General features: G+C 39.0%; 2 protein-coding genes across 2 annotated transcripts in view; one reads left to right on the forward strand and one right to left on the reverse strand.

Moving 5' to 3' along the window:
* The window catches only part of pola1 (polymerase (DNA directed), alpha 1), a 62,058-nt gene extending 46,041 nt beyond the window's left edge, over positions 1 to 16,017 (forward strand). Inside the window, exons 35-37 of the mRNA XM_059524737.1 lie at positions 1,396 to 1,512; positions 6,245 to 6,341; positions 15,071 to 16,017. Coding sequence (XP_059380720.1) covers positions 1,396 to 1,512; positions 6,245 to 6,341; positions 15,071 to 15,213 — 357 coding nt within the window. The 3' untranslated portion in view covers positions 15,214 to 16,017. The remainder of the gene's footprint in view (positions 1 to 1,395; positions 1,513 to 6,244; positions 6,342 to 15,070) is intronic.
* A 3,483-nt stretch (positions 16,018 to 19,500) lies between these two features.
* LOC132115727 (aristaless-related homeobox protein-like) lies at positions 19,501 to 25,998 on the reverse strand. The gene is made up of 5 exons (XM_059524136.1): positions 25,695 to 25,998; positions 24,410 to 24,959; positions 22,820 to 22,865; positions 21,056 to 21,375; positions 19,501 to 20,697 (listed from the first exon to the last, which is right to left on the reverse strand). Exons 1-5 carry the CDS (start codon positions 25,876 to 25,878, stop codon positions 20,442 to 20,444), a joined length of 1,356 nt encoding a protein of 451 aa, XP_059380119.1. The 5' UTR covers positions 25,879 to 25,998; the 3' UTR covers positions 19,501 to 20,441.
* Positions 25,999 to 26,500: the final 502 nt, after the last annotated feature.

Raw genomic sequence — 26,500 nt, forward strand, 5'->3', positions numbered from 1 at the left:
ATAACATCCGCACAAAACGCATCCCAGATGAGATTAATTGAGAAATGAAAACAAGCCGTTGATTCCGATAATGCTGTGAGGTCTGAACAATAACCCATGTAGGCCGAAAAGGTTTGACAGCACAGGTGGGATGACAAGACTCAGCTCTGGATTCAGCAGCTGACCAGCTTATCCACAGATGCTTGTAGATCAGGCAATAGAGACAAATGAAACCAGTTTACCTTTATGTGCCATATTTCTGAGTGAAACTTGAGCAAACTTGTTATATACATAAGGAATTAATTGCAGCATAAAATTGGCATTTTAAACCAGAATTAAGTCAGACCTTAACTGAGTTTGAAAAAAAAAATTCAATGCTGTTAGTTAACATTTATATTCTGTGCAATCTAAAAAGGAAAGCTTTGAAGTTATTTGAATTGACACCTGGAACATGTAATCATGTAGAGTCATGGTGTTCATGTGGGTCGTACAGGTGAATAAAATAGATGAATAAATAATAATAATTAAAAAAGAAATAAAATCTGGGTGTAAAGACTGACAACTTCAGGAAATAAATAAACTGACTTTTAAAGTGTTTAAGTGATAATGGTGTTCACCTGGGTTGAAGTTATCTGATCTCAAATATCATACAACTTTACAAACGGTAATATTGTTAAAATACTTTTTTTAAATGTAATTTATTCTTCTTTAAAGCTGATTTTCCTCAGCCTTTACTCTAGTCTTTAGTGTCACAAGTTCTGTCAAAAATCATTCTAATATGCTGTTTTGGTGCTTAAGAAACATTTAATGTGATTATCAACATTGAAAACAGTTGTGCTGCTTAATTTTCTGGAAACAGTTTTTTTTCCAGTTTTCTTTGATGAATAGAAAATTTATAAAAGCAATGTTTATTTTAAACTGAATTCTTTGTAACATTTATAATTCTTTAATGTGTTCTCTCTGAATGAAAGTGTAATTTCAACACAAAAAAAGTGTTGAAGTTCTAGTTTTATGTCTAATATTGCATCTTTTCATCTAATATTGCATCTTTCACCAGGCCCTATTCTCCTGTCTCTATTTTTGTCTCCCCCTTTCTCTCTCTTTTTCAGCCTCCTTCAGTCTATAGTAGGGTAGGTGGTGGTAATGCTTCAGGGACAGGTGCTCCTCTGATACTAGGGGTTTATTTAGTGCTCCGTCATTAGCAGGGCATTACCCCTGGCCCCCGCTGTAATAACAGGGGCAGGAAAGGCAGTGTCAGCAGGGGGCAGCTGCATCTGCTGCAGGCTGAGGCCTCACACGGCTCCACCACAGGCAAAATCACCAGCGACCCGTCTCCTGGGGGCCGAGCCACTTATGGACATGTGCATAACTGCTGATCAGCTTTTTAAACTATTTTCTTTCTCTCTATTTACACAGGGTTGGCTGCTGTGTGAGGATCAGGCCTGCCAGAACCGAACCCGCCGGCTACCCATCGCGTTCTCGAGGTCTGGACCGATCTGTCCAGCCTGTCTCAGATCCACGCTGAGGCCTGAGGTACTGCACACATTTTTTTGTATACAGAAACAGTCACTTTGTCCAGATGGTGGTGCTGTGGAGCCTGTGAAAGTTCTCCATGCCTTGGCCCAGGCCTTTTATTCCCTGTCCATGTACTTTTTTCCCCATCAGTCACTCATGTTTCTACCCATTATATATTACGGGGCCTGTCTGACCTGTATGACACACTATGGGTTTGCTTCCTGCCTTAACAACTTCCTCTGATAAGAAACGGCTTCCAGTTGGACTTGGCCATGGACTCACTGCTTGAAAACCTGTATGTGGGGTGTTTCACTCTTCATCCTGTGATCACTTGAAGCATCTTCGCCCAGTTTAGAGACACAGTGAGGAACGTCCTTTCCAAAAAAATTAGTGTCTGTCTTTGTCCCTGTCTGTCTTCTTTATCATTTCCATCCCTTTACCAACACCCCCCCCCCCCCCCCCCCCATCAATTCCTTCTTCCTTCTCGTGCTTTATTTCTGCATCTAGTTCTGTGGCGACAGGTTGAAACCCAAAAGGACAATTTCTCTTGTCACCATAGCCACTTAGCTGTCCTCCGCTCTGCCTGGTGAGATGGCAGTTTAAACTGCCGGCTGAATAAAACATTAACTTCCTCACCCCTCTACCGTCCCTCTGTCGTTCTGGGCTTTACAGCTCGGCTGACAGCAATGCGTCTCCTCTGGTGTCTCCACGGACACAGAGACATTGACTACCATTGTATCCAGATTAAATGGAAGCGTAATAGGCACCCTCGGCTGATTGGCCGGTAATTTGAAGGAGTTGTACACAGGTGCAATTTGTAATATTTTCAGTAAATTAAATTTTTTCCCTCTCTCTCCCTCGTTTTCTTTCACTGGCACGCTCTCTCTCTCTCCGTTTTTCTTTTTCAGCTGCTTTTCCTCGCTCGTAGATCTCTCCAACCACCCCCACCCGCTGTCTCTCTCTCTCTCTTTCTCTCTCTCTCTTTCTCCCTCTCCATTTTATTGATGTACGTTCAGGCACCCATTAGGGCTTCCTTTTTTTCCCTCTAGTGGAAATTGCAGCATGTTAATTTTCACACAAATTACAGCAATAGCAGGTATCTCTATTTGATACATTATAACAGGAGCAATCAGGGATAATTGAGTGCCTTTCAGATGGTAACCGGCACATTCACTTCAATTCAAAGCCAGTCCATTTATCGTCTAATCGCTCTTTAAACACTGAATTTCTGGGAACAAAAATTCTTGTCATAATTTTGCTTAAGTGTATTTGGAAATCACAGTCCTTTGAGCAAGGATAATTGAAATCAAATCCCTTTCACGGGAGCTGACATTTCTACATTTCCCCCCAATTGAAATTAATTTCAAAAATTGAGCATGAATATCTTCAAATAGCAGGCAATTATACCTTTCAATGGGGAGAAATTATGTGCACAAAAAGTGGAGACATCAACTGGCGCTTCAGTTAAATGTCTTTGTTTCCCACTGTGTTTGCCTTGTAAAGATTTACATATATTGACTCGTTATGAAACCTTGTGATGCCGATCGCCTTCCTTTTCCAGCTCAGCCCGTTAAAATTAACTCAGATAGATAGGAAGTTTTTTTTTTTTTTTTTAAGCCTCATTAAAACTGTTTGGAGATTTTTCGTCTGTTTTTTCACGTCCTCTCTTTTGCAGCTGCACAGATCTATGGCAATTGAAAGAGTAGCCATTTTCTCTGTTTTATCTCATAGAGGATATTATACATCCTTTACATATAACCACCATGACCATGAGTCATTAAACGATCTGCATCATATGTTTGGCCATTGATCTTCATTGAGTGTCTTTTAAATGTAGCTACTTTATTTTTACACCCCTTTGGTCATGATCTAAGGCCTCACGCTTGACACGTTCTCTTTTCCCCTCCATCCAGCTCTTCCGGCAGGCTGCATTTGGGCTGTACCAAAGGTTCGGTGGTACGGCACTGGCTGCCACGTCTCTATCAAGGAGGGGGAGATGAGGCGGGGGTCTCAGGAGAGAGGCAATTTCACAGCTGGTTTGCTCCTCAGTCACTCGGGCCGAAAAATGCTGCAGATTTGTGGAGAAAATTGAAATGGTGTCAGTACAGGAACAAAGCATTGAGCCGAGCAAAGCTGCATAAGGGAGGGGCCTCGGTTTGCGGGGTGGGGGGTTTAAATTCAATAACGTTTGACGGTGCCTTGGTCACACCCCTTTTGACACCTGTCAGCACAGCTGTGAAGCTCGTCCTAGCCCTGCCTCGCATGTCCGTCCACTTATTTCTTGGACTGAGTTTTTAGTTCACGATCTCCTTCGCGCGCACATGGTGACCTGGCGCTGATTATAGGAGCTCCATTATGGCCACATTGCTGAATAGACAGGCACGGCTGTTGACCAGCCAGTGCATTATGGGTCAACAGCTGCTGGGCTCATCGGAAGCTGTAGAGGGCAATTAAAAGCTGTTGTGCTGAGGAGAGAGCCCTTGCTAAACTCCTCCGGCACCCACATCACTCTGATTCTATGGTGACACAGAAAGACTGTGACCCAATAACAGCAATTAACATAAAAGTATAATGGCTAATCAAATTGACAGCAACAGTTGTTCATCAGATCCACACATGCTGCCTTACCAAAACAAACTATTATGAAAGAGGTAATTTCAGAGCTGAACATCTCTCTCTCTTTTTCTCTCCCTCCCCATTCTCTTTTATTCTCTCGCTCGACCTGCACGCCTCTGGCAGTTAGACACATGGCTAACGGTAATTACAGCCAAATTTACAAACCAAACACCGTTTCCTGCTTTTGTCAGGAGAGACTGTTTTCGGCCAATCAGACAGTTTCACTGGTTTTGTGACTCCAAACTCAGGGTTTGACTGAGCGCGTGTGTTTGTCTGTGACAGTGGAGAATATATGACAAACACTACCTGTCTCCGCAGCTGTAATTAACATAGGTGATTCTCCAGCTTTCCCCTGATTGAGCCGCACCAATCTCATTACGCTTCAGCCTTTCATTTTCTCCGGGACAATAACACGTACTAAACTGCATCAGTATGATTTTAGTTAATTGGTTTTTTCCTTTTTCTTTTTTTCAGTTATATTGAATATGCAAGAGAATAATCAGCAACCACAGTGTCACTAAAGAATTGGTAAAGAGCTTTGAATGTTAAAGTAATAGTTTTACTTTTTATAATGAACAGATCTTACATTTTTGTGGAGAAATCTACCACTGATACAGTACACAGTGCATTTAAAACCATGCCAAAGGGCCCTAAACCTTTTTACAGTACATTACAAAACAATATTTTTTATTTTCTTTGATTAAATCACCACAAACATACAAACAATGAATAGATAGCGTCAGCAGTGTTTATAAACAGGGGTGCACATAAGTGGTCCGCATGCGCGACCAAAATAACAAATGCGTAATATAAATATTTTCTGACAGCGCATTTGCGTACCGACATGGTTGATAGCTGTTAATGCACCATTACCATTTTAGATCACAAACTGTACTATATAAGTTTTATTTTCAACCTGAAAGCATAAATCTAGGCTATTTTTTATTCTTTTACTGTCTATGCATTCATCCACTGACGCTCTTTAATCAGCAGCGCTAAATCCGGAAGCGCGGATACTTACTTGCCATCAACCCGCCAAAATAAAAGCCTGCTGATTTTAAGTTTGAATATGATGAAAACGCTTTTATTTATTTTTAGATGCTTTTTTCCAACATAAAGCGATTCTTCTTAAAGAGGCAAACAAACAAAATAGTAGTAAATATTAGCATTTTATTTTTAAGTTTATTTACTATGAAATAAATGCATTTGTATTTAATACTAGGACTGCTTTTTATTTTTAATAATATTATCACACACTATCATTTAGTTTATTTACTATTATTTAATTAAAAAAAAAACTAAATAAATAGTGTAATAATATTATAACTATTATTAATTCATTTTTTTATAGTGGCATTTAATGGGTCACGCTATATGCAGTGTGAGGACCAAACCAAATCACCAGGTTCTCTTATGAGAACCAGGCTGAAAAAATTAACTGGTTAATTAACTTAAAAAAGTGAACTGGTCACAAGTACATTTTGCAACCATTAACCAATTTTGTAATGTCAGTACAGTGTAAATTTGTAATATAATCTTTTATTGTGTTATGTGATTTGGATGGGATTGCTGAATAGCAGGCCATGTTTAAAGCCTTAAAAAAGGGATATCTTCAATGTCAAATCAGTGAAAAACTGTCTTATCTACTCTTCTTGGATAATAATTTTTGTATTAATTAAACATTAGTTTCATTGTGGCTGGCTTGCATGGACGTACTGAATTTAGTCTGTACTCCCAATATTCTTACACTTATTTTATTGAAGTTTTGGTTTGTTTTTTTGTTTTTTTCACATCAGTGCAATAGAATTTGTACTTGTTGGAGATCCACAAGAAATCAGTCAAGAGCCACAGTAAATGGCTGAACGCAGATAATTGTTAAATTCCATATGTTATACCTGTATTGGTGATACAGTTTTACAGAGCATTTTGTCTGGAACCAATAGATGAAAGCTATTGATTTTGGCCTTTTATGTAGCTTGGTTCTTGGACCAACTTGAGACCAATCATGTTAACCTTTCTTTTTTACCTTGTTTTGTTTCACAGAAGCATAACCATGGAGTTTTGTGTATGTCTCATAACCCTGTAAGTTGTAATAACTGGTCTAATATGTTTTCTTTTTTGTTTTTTATTGTAGTATTCAGAGAAAGCCCTTTACCACCAACTGTGCTTCTACAGATTCATCTTCGACTGGGAATACGCCTTCAAAAAGGTCCTGTCGACAGAGGATAGACGTAAGACTTTTATCACTAATTACCTTGGAAATTTACTCACAAACATCACCCATAAACACTCGTCCAGCACTTTTTCCAGTCTCTGTGCACACTTACGCGCACACACCTCACAGCGGTTGGAGGCGGCCACAAGGTTGGGTTAAGAATCCTCAGCTACTCGAGTCGACAGCCGTAATTCAGGCGACGGATTCAATCACGGAACGGCGCGGTGCGGAATGCAAAGCGGCCCAATCAGTTGGAAGGAAGAGGGGAGTGAGTGAGAGAGAGCCTCCTCTCATCCCGTAGGCCCTCGGTAATAGCGCTGGCTATGTTGATTGAAAACAGTTTTTAGATTTTGGAAAATGATAGGGCGAGTAATTGGAGAGAAGGCTAAAGGATAGCCCTTCATAAATAATGGGACATGGAGCATATGTTTTCAGCGGGTCGTTGGAGGATCCAGACCGCTCACAGCCGCCGCTAGCCGAGCCGTGGCTACTTACCCACAATCCTTTTTGATTGATGTCACTTGATTAAAAAGGACCTCTTGGAATAGACTTATACATTTATTTATTTATTTTTACATGTGCCGATGAGGTTCCGAGCTGGGCACGAGAGCCGTAGATAAATATAATGTGTAATCAATAGATGACCACTCAGAACGTAGAGCAGGCCGAGGGGAGAGTGTTATCGGGGGGCGGGGGCCTAACATGATTATAGACTTGGCTTCTCTGGGGAATTTTATTTCTTTACTTTTTCCCGACTGTTGTTTCTGCTAGTAATTGAGGCCAATCTGCGGCATTCTGTCAGCCACACTGCCCATCATTGCAGCCGGGGCTCTAATTCCTGAAGGAGTGATTTTAACCCTCTAGCCCTGATTTCCACCAGGCGCAATGAGAGGTGACGTTACTCCTCTTGTCCTCCTCCTCTTTTTTTTTTTTTTTTTTCGCAAAAAAAATATTATACTCTTCTCAAATATTCTCCAAAACTGTGTTTATTCCATTTGTTGTTTGGAATTTTTTGCTTTCTAGTTACATTTAGTATCACACTCATCTTTGGTTATCATCGTGCTGTATATACATGTAGCTCCGGCATGTACACGTGTATATTGTAGGATTAGTAGAGGACATCACACACGGCTTTGAAGTATAGCCTTGGAACGGTTATCTCCCCTCTCACTATAATACTACACATTACTGTATTATAGACCGCGTTTACAGGGGTCTAGGGGTGAAATTACAGGGCTGCATGGCTTGTACATCCTTTTACCTGGTCCAGTTTCTTATTTAGACCCTGGGATGTAACTTTGCTGTAATTTGTGTTCTGAATGTACTGTCTCGCACTGGGCACCTGTTCCATCACAGCATCCTTGTATTTATGTTGTGCAGGTTAGGTGTCTAGTTCATGATGAAGATACAGCAGTAATGTTGGTTTCCACCTGGAATTGGTCAAATACTAGCCAGCTGTGATTTAAAACATTTAATTGTTTTACCATTAAGACTTTTACCTTAACCAGTCAGTGAAAAGCTAGTCTAAATGCCGGTTAGTAATGGTGGTTACAGGTTAGTAACGTTTACAGTCAGTTTTTATTGTTTTTATTTATATACTAAAAATGATTCTGTGTGTAAATGTAGGTGTTTCTTTTCAAGTCCCAAAGTTTAACCTTTGAGTAATATGTATAATGCAATTTAATGCTGAATTTCTATAAGTTTTTGTAATTTGTATTATTTTATTTATTTTATTATTATCTGATTTTTAATATGATTTCAGTTTTAGTTAATTTCAGTTAAACAAAATAGAGAAATGTTGCCTTTTTTGTATTTTTACTTTATTTCAGTTTTTCAAATTGCATATACATTTATATGTAATTTTTGGTGGTCTCAGCTATTTGCTCATAGATGTGTAGATCAGTGAGATTTAAAAGCAGGCATCATGTGTGTCATTGGATGGTCAATTGGTAAAATGAAAATCATAACGTGACTATAAACCACACAAGGGCTTAGAAGGTTAGCTTTCTAGAAGCCTGTTACGCTGCACCACAAAAGTGTGTTTTCTTCAGTGCATTTGCACCTATTACCAGAGCGCAGCGAACAAAGGTAGAGGGTTGAGCTGTGGTCCGCCGCTGTTGACGGCGATGGAAGCGCTCAGGAGCGATAGTGGAATAAAGTACAGTTCAGAAAACTTTTAGCTGCCCTCTTCCCACACACACATACACGCACGCCTTTTCGTAATTTACCAACCACCTCCCCCTCACACCATGAGACATTTAGTGTCGTATCTGCCAGATTTTCTGTCCGTCTCTGATGACGGAGGAATTGCTTTTAAAGTGGGCATTATGCCAGACCAGCAGCACAATAGAAAAACCAATCTTCCCCCTATTCTGTCTGCTCCGCTGTTATTGTGGAGCTTTAGATAACTGGAGACGTACGTTGCTGGTAGATTGAGCAAGAGAGAGCCATTTCTGCTGGACGCTGAGGCTGGAGGTTAGAAGTCTCCAGCTGTCTTCAGCCATGGTCGCTGGAAGGCGTCTGAACAATGAAAAGGGGTGAATGAACCTTTTGGTCAGTCTGTGAAGTTAAGCCCAGAGAAGAGTAAAATTACACGCTGCCTTGAAGAAGTTTGTTTGGACGGGCTGCAGTGTGTCATCTTGGCCAGAGGTGGTGCTGTGGTTTGGTTCTGCTGGGATGCATTGCAGGGCTGTGATGGAAGGAGGGCTATGGTGAATTCATCCCTCTGTTGCTTGATGGTGAAATTGCTGGTCAGTGCTTTATCCATTTGCAGTCTTTTCCTCACTAGATTACCTGATTCCTTCAGAGAGAAAAGACTGATGGTAATTGGCCTCCCAACCCCCCTTCACACAAATACACACTCACTCACTCACTCACTCTCACACACACACACACACACACACAGAAAGTAAGGTAAAGGAAAGAAAATGCCTTCTCTCAAGTATCTATATTCAAAGAAATCACTGTCTGGAACCTGTCCCCTGTCCTCAGCTCATTACATCGCCGTAATGTTTGAAGTTGGGTTTTTGTTAGTCTGATATTTTTTCTTTACTTTATAGTTAATGCAATTTTGTATTTCATACTTTTTTCTATTTCGAAATGCAGTTTTAGTTTTTTACACTTTTTAGTTTAGTAGTAATTTAGAATTAAATATATATGTATATGTAGTATATATTATATAATATACTAGGGATGTAACGGTATTATCAATACCGTGGTATCATGATAGCAAAACTGTCTCTACATCATCGTGGTCACATTACGGTATAAAATGTTCCTTAAATATATTGAAACTTCCTATTCTAACATAAATGGTCTTTAAAGTCGTGTTTTGGGCCATTATGCTTTGACACAGTATCTGTCAAACTAAATAAAACTAGAGGTCGTCCAGTTGATTGGCTGGCCGATTAATCGGCTGATTTTTGACAATTTTTTAATTAATCATATCGGCAGATTACACACTGCAGTGGGGTGGGTGGTACAGCCTCAAAATTATATCCCAATATTTCAAGAATATTAAAAGTATTAAAATATAGATTTAATCATAAAATTACTATTGTTTTATGTGTTAAGTGCAAGTTACTAATCATATTACGTTAATTTCTTGTTTATTATTATTTATTACTTTTATTTTATTGTTTATACAGAATTTGATTGTAAAGATTGTAAAGCATTTGTCTATTTCTACCACACCAGGGTTACAGTTAGCCTTACTGCTTCTGATTTCCTGATGTAGGTCGGCATTGTGTATAACAGAATTTTGTGCAGAATTTCAATGATTTAGCAGCACTGTTGCATTTGTGCAAAAACAGTGTTGCGAAATCAACTTTGGCTCCGGAGTAGAGTTGTTCTGAGCTAGAGCAAGTTTGTTTCATCGCAGTTCGAGCTGATAAATGGTCTGCGATGCGCAGCTAAAACATAGCGCAGTTTAGTTCAACTTTCGTTTCGTTTGCGTTTGATGTTTCTCAGATCCAACAGAAATAACAGCGAGTTGAGTTGGACAACACGGTGGTCGTGCCAGTGCGAGCACACACACATTTGCCACAGACAGAAAAAACACCTTATAACCCCTTATTTACACTGCACACATCTTCGACGTGGCCACCATGTGCATCATACAGTATATCATTGCTTCGCTATATCGCGTTATGACACTTTTTTTTTTTTTATCATGTAAAAAATTATACTAGTATTATCATGCACGGTATGATATGGCGCACCCCTACTCTGCAGCAGAGGCTTTTTCACACAAAGCGTCAGCTAATGGCAGGGCAAAACAGACCGTTTTGAAAGCGGAATTACGTTTTACCTTACTAGAATTGATGCCGGAAAGTTATCATATTCATAAATGCAACAAGTCATTTTCATGTGAAAGTAGAAACATGTTCAATTAAGCAGTTAGGAGCAGCAGGCTGTCGAATATGTGTGAAATCTTTTATTTTTGTTATCACTATGGCCATTTGACTTCTAACAGTGTCCAGTGTTTCCTATACATTGAGTTATTTGTGATGGCTCGTCATATCAAAACTGACCGCTACAAATAGATTTTCCAAAAGGATTATATTTCGTTGAATAAAATGAGCTCTTCACGATTCAAAATTAAAATGCAGTGAGGGTGTTTTTATGTGAATCTATCATTGAAAAGAACTGACTGTCTTCAGAAAAGCTTCTATATCATTTTCATTTAGTCTTTCCTGTAATGCCTGATAAAGTAGCGTTTGTGAGCAGCGCTTATTTGATTACAGCTTTTACTGGGGAAACTGCTATATCTCCGCTAAATTTGCAGTCTGTTGGAAACACTGGTGTCTGTCAGTAAACATAAACAAAAAGCATGCTTCAGAACTGTTTTGAGAAGATGCTTAAGTTTTGAGCCATGCATTATTACTCTAAATTGGGCTACTACTACTATTACTTGCTTACTGTTATCTTGTACCCTGCAATAATAATTTGCTCAAACTCACTATTATGAGATGAATGGGGGGAAAAAAGAAAAATGGCCATATTGGCTTTAAAAATCGGCATTATATGTCAACCAATGGCTGCCCTGATTTCTAAATATCGGCATCGGGCAGTGAAAAACCCTTATTGTTAGACCTCTAAATAAAATCAAAAGCACAATTTGGCTTAATCCCTTCATCAAGTCTGTTTTCGCTATGCGTTTCAAAGCGAAACACGCACTTTGTTTAATCGATCAGCTCGTGATCCGGTGTTTTCCATGCCTAAGAACAGCTTAGTTTACATTTATTTTACAGTGCAATTGTTTTACAATATACGGCTATTACTGTCATTGTTGTTAGTATTATTATTATATTCTAAATTGGTTGGCTTCCGTAAACACCATTGTGAATGTAAATTAGACTAAGACAGTAAACTATACCACAACTAAAAAGAGGGTTGAGTCCCCTGTAAAGGTCAGAGACAATTTAATTCACTGACTTTTTTTTTTCTCCACTGACTTAAGTTTTCTTAGTTAAGAACATGGGTAGGAGCCCTGAATTTAATTTAACACTGTCCCCAACCACACAAAGGTCTTCATTTGACTTTTTTTAAAATATCGTAGTAATTATTGTACTGTTATGAACTTTTTCTCCCTTTTTTTTTTCTTTCCGAAAATAATGTTTTTGTGTGTATTGAACAGACACTTGTGCATCTGTTCATATTCAGAATAGCTTGTTAAAGGTCAGACCAAACTAAATGCCTATATCAAATTTGACATGCCAACCAGTTAAGTAAATTTAAACACATTACATTCAACTTTTTTTTTTTTATATATATATATATATATATATATATAAATTACGATTAAATGTTTTAAATGCATTCAATTTTAAGACACCTCTATATCTCACTTTTTGGGCAAATTCTACTGTAACGCACATCAGCAGACCCACTATAGTCTCTGGCCTTCTGACTATAAAAATAAATAAAAAAGTCCCATGATCCTCTTGTTCAACCTCCTTCACCGATGTTCTCAACGGCTCCGTTAGCGGATTATATCGCACACACGCATTGTGTCTGCATGCAGCGTGCGTGGGGTGATTTTTCTTTGTGTATATCAGCGCATACGCATGTGAGAAATGAGAGACATTTAGATGCAGACTCTGAGTCTGATCTACATGTAAACCACAGTCCTCCGCCTGATTGCAGCTACTGAGTTAAATGTGGAGGCAATTTCATGCACGGCAGGAGTCCTTCCATAATAAAACAGTTTTTTCTGCAGTTTCGAAGAAATTAGATATCCCATATCAATGACTTCCAAATCATGTTGAACTCTGATTTCATTCTTTTCATGAAGAGCAATTCATAACGTCTTTTAGGCAAGCCCTTTTGCTCCCTCCGTTCCATTTCCTCCTCTCTCCCGCTCTCCGCATCCATCGCTCTCTGTATCTCTTGCTCTTTCTAATTCACTCTCCATCTCTGCCTTGTCTCCTCTTAAGTGTGGGCAGTGTGATTATGTTCAGGCAGTAATGTAATTTCACTGCATTGATAAAATAGAAATTGTCCTTTATCTGTGTACTGATAGTGCTCAATTTGCAGGCGAGCTCCTCTGCAACCTCTTCAGGGCACGACGCGCGTGCCCTCCCCCAGACTTCCTCCCCCACGCTCTGCCTGCCTTGAGCTGCTGGAAGTCTGCGGGTGCGATTGTCAAATCAATTATTCATTCTGTGCAATTACACTCGCACAAAGAACTTTTCTCTGCTCGGAATGATGATTAAATTAAAAGCTATTCCAGCTGCCTGATAACATCTAATAGAATATTCATAAGCAGCCCAAATGGAATGTATGATCCCCATTAACTTCATCATGCTCACTTAATTACATGCTTGTTATTGTATTTACACCTTGTTAGAGCACATGGTAGCTGATACACTCTCTCTCTCTCTCTCTCTCTCTCTCTCTCTCTCTCTGGACTGTCGTCGCTGTCCTCTGTCGCACCCATCGCCTTCTCTTTATTTCATCTGTTCTTTCGCTCCATATTCCTCTCTTTCTTCTGCTGTCTGCTCCACTCTTTTTCTCACGTCGTCCCTCACTATCTCTTCACATCTTTTCTTCCTCTTAAAAATGCTATTTATTTTAAACGCGACCCCTGCCGGGCCGGGAGGGAATGCGAGGTCTCTGACAACCTCTGTGGCTTTTAGGTTTCTTTTATATATTCTGCACACAGTGATTGAGGGAGAAGAATGAAGAAGAGAAGAGGAGAATGTGGGAAAGAGAAAAAAAATTTATTTTCTCCCACCTTTCAAAAATGATGACATGATTGCTTTCCCTTGATCATGCATCATCATCTTTCTTCACCCCCCCCCCCCCCCCCCCTTCTTTCTTTCCTCAGGTAAATAGTCCCCCTCTCCCTATTCCATGTGCCAGCATTGTTTTTTTTTTCAAGTCTCTTTCTTCTTGTAGAGGTAGAAATGTGTGCACGATAATGGTAAGTGGCTCTGCAGATGGTGCGTTTGGAATGCCATCCCTCATTTTTGATGCTCGTGTTTGGCCACTTTTTACGATTGACCTTTCTTCCCCCATGGGGCAACTCTGTAACTCTGTTTGTATTACACCTGCTAATGGAGATGGACTGTGATTGAGTCCTAGACCACCAGTTGGGTGACCAGCAACGTTTAGGAGGCACAGATTCAGTCATCTTTCAAGCATAAAAACCGTTTTGTGGTAATAAAAGGTACAGGGCCACATTTCACCCTGGTCATTTACATATTCTCAAGGTACATTCATGTTAATACTCGTCTTGGCTCTTTCTTCTCAAAGCAAAGACTTGCTTTTAACAAAAGTCTTTGGTTAAAGGCTTTTGATTCAGTCTGTAATTCTCATTCAGTTCTGCTAGCCTGCCGGTGACTCCTCTATCGTCTCTATGGTATTCAAGGCCCTCCTGATGGGATAAATGACCTTGGATATCGACCCGATTGCATGACCCCGTGGCCCCCTGGCAGAAGAGTCTATTTAGCTTCTGCAGACACCTAGCCCCTCTCGCCAGCGCTCTAGCCTCAAACTGCCTGGATTGCCGGTTCCTTATCGATTCTCAAAGACTTTCATTTGAAATAATACTTGATAGACCTCCTCAAGCACATGTCCTTGAGCATAGTTCGATATTATGACTGATATTTTTCTTTTCGTATCAGTTTTGACTCGTTATGGATCAACTCCAGCCCTGCCTGCTACAAGGCTTGTGTGTTTTGTAGGTGTTGCATGTAGACAGAAGTAAATAAATATCTGATTCAAATATATTATGGCTGAAAAAAGGCATATGGTGATGTACTTTCATAGAATATTGTTATAATATATTAAGTTATTTAGTATAATCAACTTTTTTTCTAGTTAATTTGATGTTTTTTAAAGACTGGTTGTACTTTAACATGCTAACTAATTAAGCTTTACCTTTTTTACTTTTCTTTTTTATGACATTCAATAAATGATCAAAATAAAATGTTGAATTACTTTGCTACATTGACTATATTCTTTTTAAAAATAAAATTTATTATTAAATGCAAAGTAAATTTTTTCCATAATTTTATTTTAATAGTTTGGCCTTAGCAAAATCACAATGTGTCAGTTATGTAATATTGCCTTTGTAATATAATGATTTTTATTTATTTTTGATACAGTATAAATGGATGTTTATATATATTTAAAATATATAGCCTCTTTTATGTTTTAGGTAAGAACAAGGGAATCATAATGGCATCGAAAGGTTTTAGAAGTCTGTTGATTTTACATTTTGTCTCATTCTCTTCTCAGAGAAATTCAAGAATGTCTGGAAAGAAGAAAAGGAGGTGTACAAAATGCTGAAGGATGTAACCGACAACGTCCTCTCCACAAGCGGTTACTCTGAGGTCAACCTCGCCAAACTTTTCCAGGCCTTTACAGCCCTCAAGTATTGACCAACTGTCCTGAAGCGAACCTGGGTAATCAGATATGGCATAATATTTATGCCCATCCTCCCACCAAGAGAACCCGTACAATGTTATGTTTTCATCTTTTAATTCCTGTCTGCTGTAAATACACCTTGTGATTCTGTAATCTATGCTTTTTTCTGGCTCACTCGATTTGCATTTGTAATCCCTGACAGTGTTTTTGTGCCTGACGGCTTGGACGTGAATTAAGGTCAAAGGTGACGAGCTCACAGTCGATCTGCATGTAATCACCAAACCTTTCCATGTTTGAGCACCTGTCTCTCGCTCTAATCTGTGTTCTTGTGTCCCATCCCATTTAGCCTTTGTCCAGGTCTAATCGATGATGAATCTGTGGTAAAATAGCCATGATAAGGGGCTAAAGACACTCTCAACACAAACCCAGCCCCCCACTCCCCTGGTAGCACCACACACATTGGCTTTTTAGAGATAACAATCAGGGGTAATGACAGGCAAGTTCATGGGGGGCTTGTAGCGGTTTGAAGGGGTCTTAGTTCAGTAATGACTTCTCTACTACCCCCTTCATCTTTAACAGCACAGCAATTAGCCAATGATACAGAGATAGCCAGTGATTTGTGGAGTTTTGAACGATTGAACTCGTTTTTGAAATGCTCTCAGCTGGTATGTTCCAAATTTATTAGACCGATTATTAGACTTGCATCGTTGTGGCAGCTTGTGTTGCATATTTTGAACGTTTATTGCTTATAAAAGTGTCTCAAGATTCTTAATTGTTTTTGATATGGAAACATCAATAAAATTATTTCATAAAATGTCCCTTTTTCCCCCCTTTTTGATTATTTTATTTCACCATGCTGCAGGGAGTGATGACATTTACACATTTGAAGAGGGCGAGTTAACTTCTCCAAATGGAAGGCTCCATTTTCAAGACCTGGAGAATTGCAAGCCAAGAGTGTGTGAAAGCGAGGAGATTAGTCCACTTAAATCGAGTCGGTTTTAAGAATGTGGTGCTTCACTTGCTCATTCCATGTGTTTATAATGACAGTTAGACGATGTCTTAAACCATTTCATCAGATGTCAATTTCCATAAATGCCATGCTTGAAAAAAAATCGCCTTAAATGGTTGCGACTAATGGCACCAACCTTGCAGAGTGCAGCAACACTTAAGAGCTACTTTATGTCCGTAGCATGACAGAAGGCATTTTGCACATTGTAGGCCTTTGCGGCTGATGTATTAAACTCATATTGGCCTATATATACATTTAACTTAATGTGTGCTTCAGAGTGAAACTTAACAGATGCAGGTAGCTCCTTAATGTTATGTCGCACTTTTACAAGATTAAGTCATTGCATGATGTGGGGCTTTCAACAGGACATTCCTTTAACCGCAAACGCGATTTCGTCGAGCCCACAGAGGCTGTTTTCAAACTGGGCCACTCAATGCAGACGAGGCTTTGCATTAATTTACCCCACTAAGCTAATAAGAATGATTCGTTTTTGTTATGCTAAGCTTTATTGCCTGTCTTTTTGACCAGAATGGTGGTGTTGAGCAAAGCGGTGGACAAGGTTCTCTTTGATGAGGGAATTAGTGCCCTATTCTTTCTCTATTATTCATGGCATCGTGGAATATGTAAGTACCCGTGGGTGTCAAAAGGAAAGCCGGCCCTATTGCAAAGTGCTCCTCTTGTTTCTCTGAATAGCAGGCTATGAGATGATAAACCGCTTAATACACTAGGCTAATTGGATGAGGGTAAAAGAGACGAGGGAATTAAGGCACACCAAAAGGGGACAGGGTTCCAGTGGCCCGCTATTCAGCCCTTTTCACCGTGATTTCTTACTCTACTGCTCCAATAGGGGACGAAAGGCTCATCAAAGCGCCTTTAGTGCTTTCACCTACCCCCGGTGTCTCGAGCTGTGTCGAGATGGAAAAGTGTGATTATTCGCTGGTTGTTGAAGCACAGCCCAGTGAGCCAAAATCAAGGGAATGCATGTGAAATTTTACCATGCATTTATGAACTCTAAATGTACTTATATTTTGATATTTTATGTTGTTTTACTGTTTCATGGGAACATGTAAACAATTACTTTTAAAAGTTACCATTTACACAAGAAGAAAAAATCATTTTTTTTTCCTAGAAAGATGCCAAAAATGATTCTCTCTCCTGTTTATTCTTTTGTTTGTATTATTATTATTTGTTTTAATCTAATAGACATATTATATTAAAGAGATGCACTGTATCCACCCTGCTACAATCATAAGGATTATTAAAATGATGCACAATTCCATAAAACATTTTCATAATGAACTCTTTAAGGACAAAGGTTTGTAAGTATAATGTTTTTTTTTTTTTTTTTTTTTTTTTTTTTTTTTTTTTAATGGAACGCTGCTTACCAAGATTTTGCACAGTAAACCATTTACGGATTAAAAACTTGATATTTGTGTGTGTGTATATATATATATAATCTTTGTCATGAACTTGAGCAAAACTAAAATGGCTATACAATTGTTAACTTTTTTTTTTTTGAAGACTGATATATCCACAAATACATTACAGTATAATTTATTAACACTTAAAACCATTTTTTGTCTGATTGAATGTTTCAGTTGGGTTGTGAATTGCTTTTTGAAAATGAAGCATGCACTCATTTTGCTGGAATGACTTGGTGCCTTTGATTTTTGTTGGTGGTTCCCAAACAGGTGTTTTAGCATATGTGGTCAGAACGTTGGCAATGAATCATCTACACACACTCCACAAATAGAGAGGCAAATTTAGTCTCCACAAAGCCTGTTTCTTCATTCATTCATGAATTGTAAGAAAAGAGTTAAAGAGAAAGTCGCCCTAAGCACTTCAGGTCAATGCCTCTACAATTGTGGCGAGCATTCCCCAGATATTACGAGCAAATTGGTTTGCGATTCATTAATAATGTTCACAATAAGATTAAGGCATTCTGGAAAATCTCATAAAAATCCCAACAGAAGTGGGCTGCACGCTCCAGTGGTCCCTTCCACAAATAAAGGGGGGGAAAGTCTATGCACCTCACTTGGAGGTATGGCACTAGAGAGAAAATTGGTTTCCTTTGCTTAATGCTCCTTTGAACATTCTCGCATGCCAACATGTTTAATATGGACTTGCTGCGGGGGGGGGTTCCTTAACGCGCGATATTTAGTAGAAGAATTTGTTGGGCGTTATAAGAGCACTGATCCCCCATGCACGCCTCCAAACCCGTCTTCATTTCGTTGGTTCAATCTTTACTGATCCTGCTTGTTTGTGGCGTCATAATGAAACGGATTAGCGCGGGTAAAACAAGGAAAGGAGAAATCTTTTCAGCGGCGCGCGCGATAAAGAAGAAAAGTAATCCTTGAGGTAATTTCACGCGATTTGGCTCGACACCATGGATGGGTCAAATGGGCGAAAATGACTTCGTTTGAATGGAGCGCATTGATTGCAGTAATGGCATCGCTTCGCCCGTGAGATCCAAAGGAGAGGGATTTGGGGAATTAAATAAGGAATTCGAAAGAAAGACTTTTGATAAACTGCTTGTTACTTCATTAATGAGAAAGGGACTTAACAGAGTTGGGCATTTACAGATGTTGCGTCCAATTTAGCGCTTCTACAAGTTGTAAGGCCTACATCGGATGAGATGGCAGAATAATTACAAGTCGCTTTTTGTCAAGGCTTGAAGAATAGAGCCGTCATGAATATCATCATCTGACTAAATACAAATAAATACAATATATTATCAATCATTTATAGCAAACTGAAATAAACGGAAAAAGGCTCTTTCCACGACATGAATGTTTATGATTGCAGTTAGCCACACTGAACTGCTGTGGTAATTGATTCATTTTTAAGTGACCACTTAAATTGTTTTCTCTTATTACTCCATGCTCCCCGCCGAATAATTGCCCATTTACTTTTAGAAATAGACTCTTATGACTATTAATCGGCACTATAGAAGCGCATATATGTGTATGATCATTAGATAGTCAAATAATCGCGCCATTGAAGCATTTACGATAAAAAAAAATATTATGCCTAGTTATATTTTGTAACAGATGTTTATTTGTGATCGACTTCTTATTTCATATTTTTAATATAAAATAAAGTTTGATTTGCTTTATTTTAGAACTGCAGAAATATTTCGTTTCCCAAGTAGGCTATAGCCTACACTAATGGTGTTTTAATTTTATCTCTCTCTTTTTCATATTGATAACCTTTAAAAAGTGTAAACTTATTATTTCAGTAAACTTAATTCGCATTATCAGTTGTAAATAATACAGGAGGGTCTTTGTTTCACAAGTTTCTTTTATTTCGACTTGGTCCCTGCGCGCGACAGGGAAAATTCTCACTGAATAGCAAAACTTCCCGTTCTGGATTTCAGGCTCTCTACCGGGCAGACATAAATACTCATCTAAAAATCTAAAATTTGAATCAAACGAACAGAGGATGAATCTACGTGAAACCATTCCTACAGTACTACACCGAGAGCATATTCTCAAAACATCTTTTGAAATAAACTATTTTTTTTTCTTGTCATTTTGCCCCCATTTTCATTCCTTTTTTTAACAGAGCTATATATACAGGATACCCTTAACAGATCAGTAAACAAGCTAAAGTTTAGATTTTCACATTGTTCATCCTTAAAACAAACAAAACATTTCTTTTTCATTATTTTTTTCCTAAATATCATATTTAACATGAGAATTGGAAACGAACAGAAAGTAAAGCTGAGTATTTGTTTTCAAAAATTTGATTTGTTTTCCCAATATTGAGGCCAAACGTGAATGGATATGGTTCAGGATGGGTAGTTGTGGCAGTTCCCTTTGGCATATTGACCCATCTCTGCTTCAGCACTGAGAGAAGAGGAAGAAATGTCGAGTTCTGTGTGTATTGCAGTGTGGCTCCAATGATTCTTTTCTGTGTGAGTGTACAGTAAATGGGTCTTACCACATTTGATCCTGACCCAAATACACAACTTATTCAATGACTTTACCAAACACAGCCTCTCTAACTTACCCTCTGAGAAGCCTACATTACACTCAGAATCTTTATGTTCAGGGTTTTGAAACATGTTTGGTGCACTGTGTAAATTATAGTGATGTTGTCCAGTGGGAGGCGCAGTGAAGTAGTGACTCCAGTGTCAAACGGGTCTCTGGTGTGCTAGTGCTATATGGATTTGGTCGTGCTTTTTGTTGAGATGGTTTCTTTAATATTTTGTTTTGTTTTTAAGGAGAAGGATCAGCACACTTCCTTCCCCGCAGTGCCGGACGGCAGGATGTTCAGTTGGGTCAACTGGGCCGAATGTTCCTTTGCTTTGAGACGCAGAGCTGCGATGCTGGATGCCCTGCGGTCGGCGGCCGTAGAAGATGAGGAAGAAGGTGGTTCTGGTAGGGTTGTCGGCGGCTGCACTGGACCCTCCACTGGCGGTGCAGTTTGGCGCAAGAGAGCAGCGGCCGTGGAAGCACTGGTCAGATGACCCATACTTGAGAAGAGTCTAAACAGAAGAGAGTTCCTGTGATACAATGTACTGCACTCATGCTCACACCAGTGATTATACAGCTAATTTTTAGGTTTAGTATCAGTCGGATGACTCCAGTGTACTACAGAAGAGCCATGGGCATTTATTAGATGTGATAATTACTCTTAGAAATAAAGGTTCTTTATTGGCATCTATGGTTCCATGAGGAACCTTTAGCATCAATGGAACCTTGACATTGCACAAAAGAGTCTTTAGCCTGGAAAAAGGTTCTTTTAAGAATTGTTCACTTATAGGTTCTTTGGAGAATCCAAAATGGTTCTTCTATGGCATCACTGCAAAAGCTTTTGGAGCCTTGTTATCGCATGGTCTTTACCTGCCAAAAGTAGGTCCAATGAAGGCCGGATGCCTGAACATCGCTGTGCCCAGGAAGGTTCCTAGGCCTAGGGGTGTGGCATGAGGGAGGGCGGAGCTGTTTGGGGGTGGTGCCAGACCTGGGAATGCGGCAGCAGCTGCTGCAGCGGCGGTCCACGCTGACTCCAGAGCTGGGTGAGGTGGGAAGGGTCCTCCTTCCAGGTAGTGACTCAGGGGGTGAGCAGCTGCCAGCGGCCCATGAAAGGGCAAGCCTGTGGGGTGAGCCTGGACACCTGCCTTTTCACGTTTCCTCCACTTCGCTCTTCGATTTTGAAACCAAACCTAAGAGTTGGGAGAGAAGCCTCATTAAAGTCCAAACTTTACTAACAAATGCTGGTGTTCAGATTAATGCATCTATGCGATTTTGGTGAGGAGCACACTTAAATAGCTGGCCTTAAGAATTTGTCTCTTCTGTTTCTGATCCAGAGACATTAATATTCCACCTGACAGCCTGCATGGTCATTTAAGCATGAGCTTGTCGCACTTGTTCATGTGCAATATTTGGTTCGCTTTAATGAGGTGACAAATAGGCTGGAAGTCAAGGGTAATTACATGGCGCCAAACTTACGGTCTGTTACCCTAACTTTGCTAATTAAAATCTGGTTCGGGCAGAGCAAAAAACGGGGTGGAGCGTGGTAATTAAGAGCCGTGTTAACAAAAGATGTCGGAATAACAGCTGAACGACATCCAATAACAATTAATGCACTTTAAATTCCTCCAAATGTAAGTTGCTTGAAAAGGCTATTTAACTTTCCCACGATCCCCCTCCTGTCCTGCTAAACCCCACTAGGTTGTGCAGCAAGAACACGACCTGCAGACAGGGATCTCATAATGCAGGAAAGTGTAAACAGACAAACCAACAGGGACCTCGGCCCCTTTCACACATGCTCCAAACCGTTTTTGCATGGCCCCTGGGGCATTTATTAGCTTTATCACCTCCTGATCGTGCCTGTTAAGTGATTTGTTCTCCCACATCTCCAAATTGACATCTGTTGTTTTACATGGCCAATAACCCTCATGTTTGCACTGTCTCTTTGGTTATGAGAGTTGGGCTTGAACATGCGAGCCACGCTTTGAATAGAGAAAGGAGGGGAGGCAAACACCCTTAATAGTCTCTCACTCGTTCCAAGTGCAAAGCATCGGATCAATGCCGGTCTATTGCAATCACAAAATGGGAAATCAAATAGCATTATCCCCCTACCCCTCCCCCTCCCTCTCCCCCGCGCCGGCGATGAGAATTCAAACACCATTTTCTCCCTGGAATAGCAGTGTTTGCTCTCTCGCTAAGTGCGCTTTTATGAATCAGGGGCGTCTGTGTAATTGCCGCTAAAATGTTCGCTCTATTGTGTATAATAACTTTCGATAACAGGAAAGACCTTGCCATGACGTACAGGGTCATTTACCCAAGTTTACGATTGTCACTTTAAAATGAAATTAAATATAGACCATTAGGTGTATTGTCTTAACGCCTATAAGTAAGCAAATTGCAAGAATCCGCAGGCTCACATCATTTAGTTAATCTTTACCTTTAAAATGTCGTCAAGTGGTCATATCACAGCCAATTTCTCTCAATTCGTTGCAATTTAAATGCTTTTAACATCTGAATGGAGTCAACGTTCTCAGTTGTGTTTTGTACAGTAGCTTACTCGTTAATATTATTGTGCATTTAAATTCGATATAGTTTGTTTTATTTTTATGCTCGAAAGGAAGAAAAGTAAGCACTCACTTGAACGCGCGCTTCTGTCAGATCCAGCCTCATCGCGAGCTCCTCTCTGGAATAGAAAACATAGATCATCAAAATGTGTGCAGGGATTTCTTTTAACACAAACACCGCAAGAAAACAGATTTTGCCTAAATTGTCAGAAACCTGTGAAAGCAATTTAGGGCTGATGAGAATCGAACGGGTAACTTGTATTTTTTTTATATAATGGATCGTTTCGTTGGGCGAGGCTTTAGTGCACTGACTGTAACAACATAATGATGGAAATAATGGCATCTAGACTATTATATGACAATTGAGCATTTACTGAAAATATACCTGGCTAAATTTATGACAATTATCTACCACGTCAATATAAACATCGATATTTCATGATCAACAACGAACATTTTTGTTAAAGAAAAACGGTCCTCGGGTAAATCTGTCATTAGGCAGACTGATGTTTTTTATTTGATAGACTTATGTTGTGTGGCATATTGATTATTTTTTCTTTTATGCAACGTGACTATACGAATAAATGTGGGGCAACGTTTTCCAAATAAAGTTCAAATACAAAATTCTTATTAATGTTCAAATTTCGTAAACTGATTTCCCTTTTAAAATAAAGAACATCAGTTGTAGGCTATAGCAACATTTTTAATAAACAAAATTGTCTAAACGTCTGTAATGAATAACTCAAAATAGTATAACTCAAACTGAATTTTATATCGATGACATAAGGACAAAGTAGGCTACATCACATTCATATAAAAAATAGGCCTAATTTTATTATGCTATTTTATTTAAAACCACGAAATTTTTCATTGTTTATACTATGCTTAACGTATATGTTTCAGTTTGTCTTGTCCGCATTTTTTTGGCTTACTTTTCTAATGCTCTTAATTAAAACTATTAATTTATATATTTGAGTTTTAAGTAGGCTGTTGCTGTTGTTGAGCTCTTTTAAGGCCCACGTATATTTATTTTGACGGTCACGAATGTTCACAGTGATGCTAGCAGTAGTCTATTAACTAACTGATCCATAGAGAATAATGTGAGTTTCAGTTTTATAAAAATAAAGTGTACAGGACAGGACACAGACGAGGGTGCGCACGTTTTAGTGATTATTTCTCTGATATCAGAATGTCACGCCAATTATACTCGATTTAATATAAAACGATCAACCGGTGTAATTTTTCCCCCGAGGGAATCAAAACAAAATAAAATTTAATTTCAAAACGGAATATATACATATATCCACCACAAATGTGTTGGGCACAAAGGTTTTATTTCATTAATCTACCTGCATACACACACACACACCCCTGGGGCTTTGTATTTTTAAAATGTTACAAATATTTATAATTTAAATATAAATATGAAATTGTTTATTTCTTCAATTGTTGATTTGGATTGGAAAAAATAAAGTAGGCTATGGATTCGTGATGTTATTTCGATGATTAAAATACACAGATCTGAATTTAACAATAAACTATTTTATTTACATGCATTTTTAATATTTAGGAAAAAATACTTATTCTTTTCGTTCATTTTAAGGCATGCATTCTGTTCATAATTAAAATCTATAAACCATAATAAGTGGTATATCTACTGTACCTAGTGAACACATCAGGGTAGTGTGTTTTCTGGAAGGCTCTCTCCAGTTCCTCCAGCTGATAGCTGGTGAAGGTAGTCCTGTATCTTCTCTGCTTTCGTTTAAGCATCCCTTCCTCCGAGTCGCTGCCGGCCGACAGACACACACTGTCCTCGCCATCTTTTACATCCCCATCGTTGTGCAGGCTCTCTTCATCCTTGGGAGACAGACTGGCGTCTCCGCACGCCTCCTCTTTGACAACGTCCTCTTCAAACTTCAGTGTGCTGAGCTCCATCAGCTCCTGCGCCGTGTGCTCGGGGCTCTGGCCTTCATCACTCTGGCTGAAGGGCGCGTTCTCCCTGTATGACTTGCTACGGCTGATGCTGACTTGTGGCGCTTGGCTGATTTTGAGACTCTCACAGGTTTGGTCCAGCAGTCTCTCCCTCTCACCCTTCTCTAGATGCTCGTGAAACCCCCTCCCGGAGTCCAGGTACTTCCCCCCAGGGCCGTAGAGCCGGCGCAGTTTGGGCGGCAGGTGCATGTCCGCGTCAAACGAGTTCTCTTTGGAGGTGACTGGAAAGATAAAAGAATATAAGATTTTTAAATGCACCAAGCACTGTGAATTCACCTGTTCAGCTCTAGGAATATTGTAAATATCACGCACTCTTAAAAATGTTTTGGTGGTTCAGCCAAAAACATATCAAGAATCATTTTTGCATAATGTTGTTTTTATTTATTTTTTAAATATACAGTTAGTAAAAATAAAAAGTTTTTTTATACAGATTCTTCAATCGTGTACTATAGTCATGGCTATATGGAAATTTGATATATATATATATATATATATATATATATATATATATATATATATACCATGAATGATTGCCATGATTTATGGCAACATTCATATGATTTCTGATTTAATACATTTTTGTTAGCCTGATTAAAGTATTGGTCCATTAAGAAACCATGTGGGTTCTTTCACAGTTTTCTAAGGAACTTTTAGATCAGACGATTATCAATAAAGTTGTAAAGCATTTTGAAAAGAAGCGTGTAATAACAAGTTAAGCATTTCAGTGCTGTTCATTTAATTATTATTTTTTATTATTTGAGAGGTTCTCAAAACTTTCAGGACTTTGTTTTCACACGCAGAGGTGTTGCTTCTGACCATGAGACTATTTTTGTAGGCTACACATTTCTACAACTGTGAAGTTAAATGCACACGAAATCAATTAACTGTGTGCCATGTTTGTGACCAAAACGTAAAACAGCAGAAAAGAAATAACGTCAAAGCGTCTAGGCGCTTACCTTCTGCTGACTGGTCGTGGTCCGGTCTGACGGGTGTTGACAAACTTTGCGCTCCCAGTTGTCTGACTTTACACGGGCTTCTTCTGCCCAGTATACTGTCTATGCAGTAGGAGGAAAGCACGGTGGGCGACTTGCTTTTACATTCGCTTCGGTCGCGGCTATTGTCGTCGTACTGACTAGTCATATTTGTGTCGTCCGAGGTTGTGCTCGAGTGGGTGACTGTTACTCTCTCTCGCACTGTATCTGAATCGTCTCTCTTGCCTATCCCACCCTGGCCGCTAATGCCATATGCACTAATCCCCAGTAGCTCCGCTCTCCGTTCTGTTGCATTGACGTGTAAAGCAAACCTGATTGGCTCCCAAGGGAACAAGGGGGATCTTTATATATTTTTCCATTAAAGTTAAACGGTATGAACTCCGCGAATGTTGTGATGGATTACTGAACTCGCTGATAAGCACCTCCACATTTAGACTGAAATTAGATTAATAAAGAAAGTCTAAATACGTTGCAGATAAGTAAAAAAAAAAAAAAAAAAAAAACTCCGAACTGAAATAAAATGATTTGGGCTATCTAAACAAGTGGGAAACACTTTTAGAAACGTTTTATTTACCAAGATGTTGAATGTTTCATTTTTAATCATAACTCAAATATATTATTATTATTATTATTATTATTATTATTAGGCTATTATTATATCGCTGTCTTTTTTTAATTCATAGGCTAAATAAATTAAAATTAATACAAAAAAGAAGGTATTCAAATACACAGACATTACAAAAAAATACAACAAATACATAAAACAATTT

The sequence above is a fragment of the Carassius carassius genome, chromosome 35 (assembly GCF_963082965.1).
Source record: "Carassius carassius chromosome 35, fCarCar2.1, whole genome shotgun sequence".
In the NCBI taxonomy this organism is placed as follows: domain Eukaryota; kingdom Metazoa; phylum Chordata; class Actinopteri; order Cypriniformes; family Cyprinidae; genus Carassius; species Carassius carassius.

Bases quoted from the DNA above. Each gene is read 5' to 3' on its own strand.
- LOC132115727 (XM_059524136.1), bottom strand. From the start codon at position 25,878: ATGACTAGTCAGTACGACGACAATAGCCGCGACCGAAGCGAATGTAAA. The intron at 24,960-25,694 runs GTAAGCGCCTAG...TTATCTTTCCAG, and splicing joins CCACGACCAGTCAGCAGAAG to TCACCTCCAAAGAGAACTCG. The intron at 22,866-24,409 runs GTACAGTAGATA...TTTCTATTCCAG, and splicing joins TACCCTGATGTGTTCACTAG to AGAGGAGCTCGCGATGAGGC.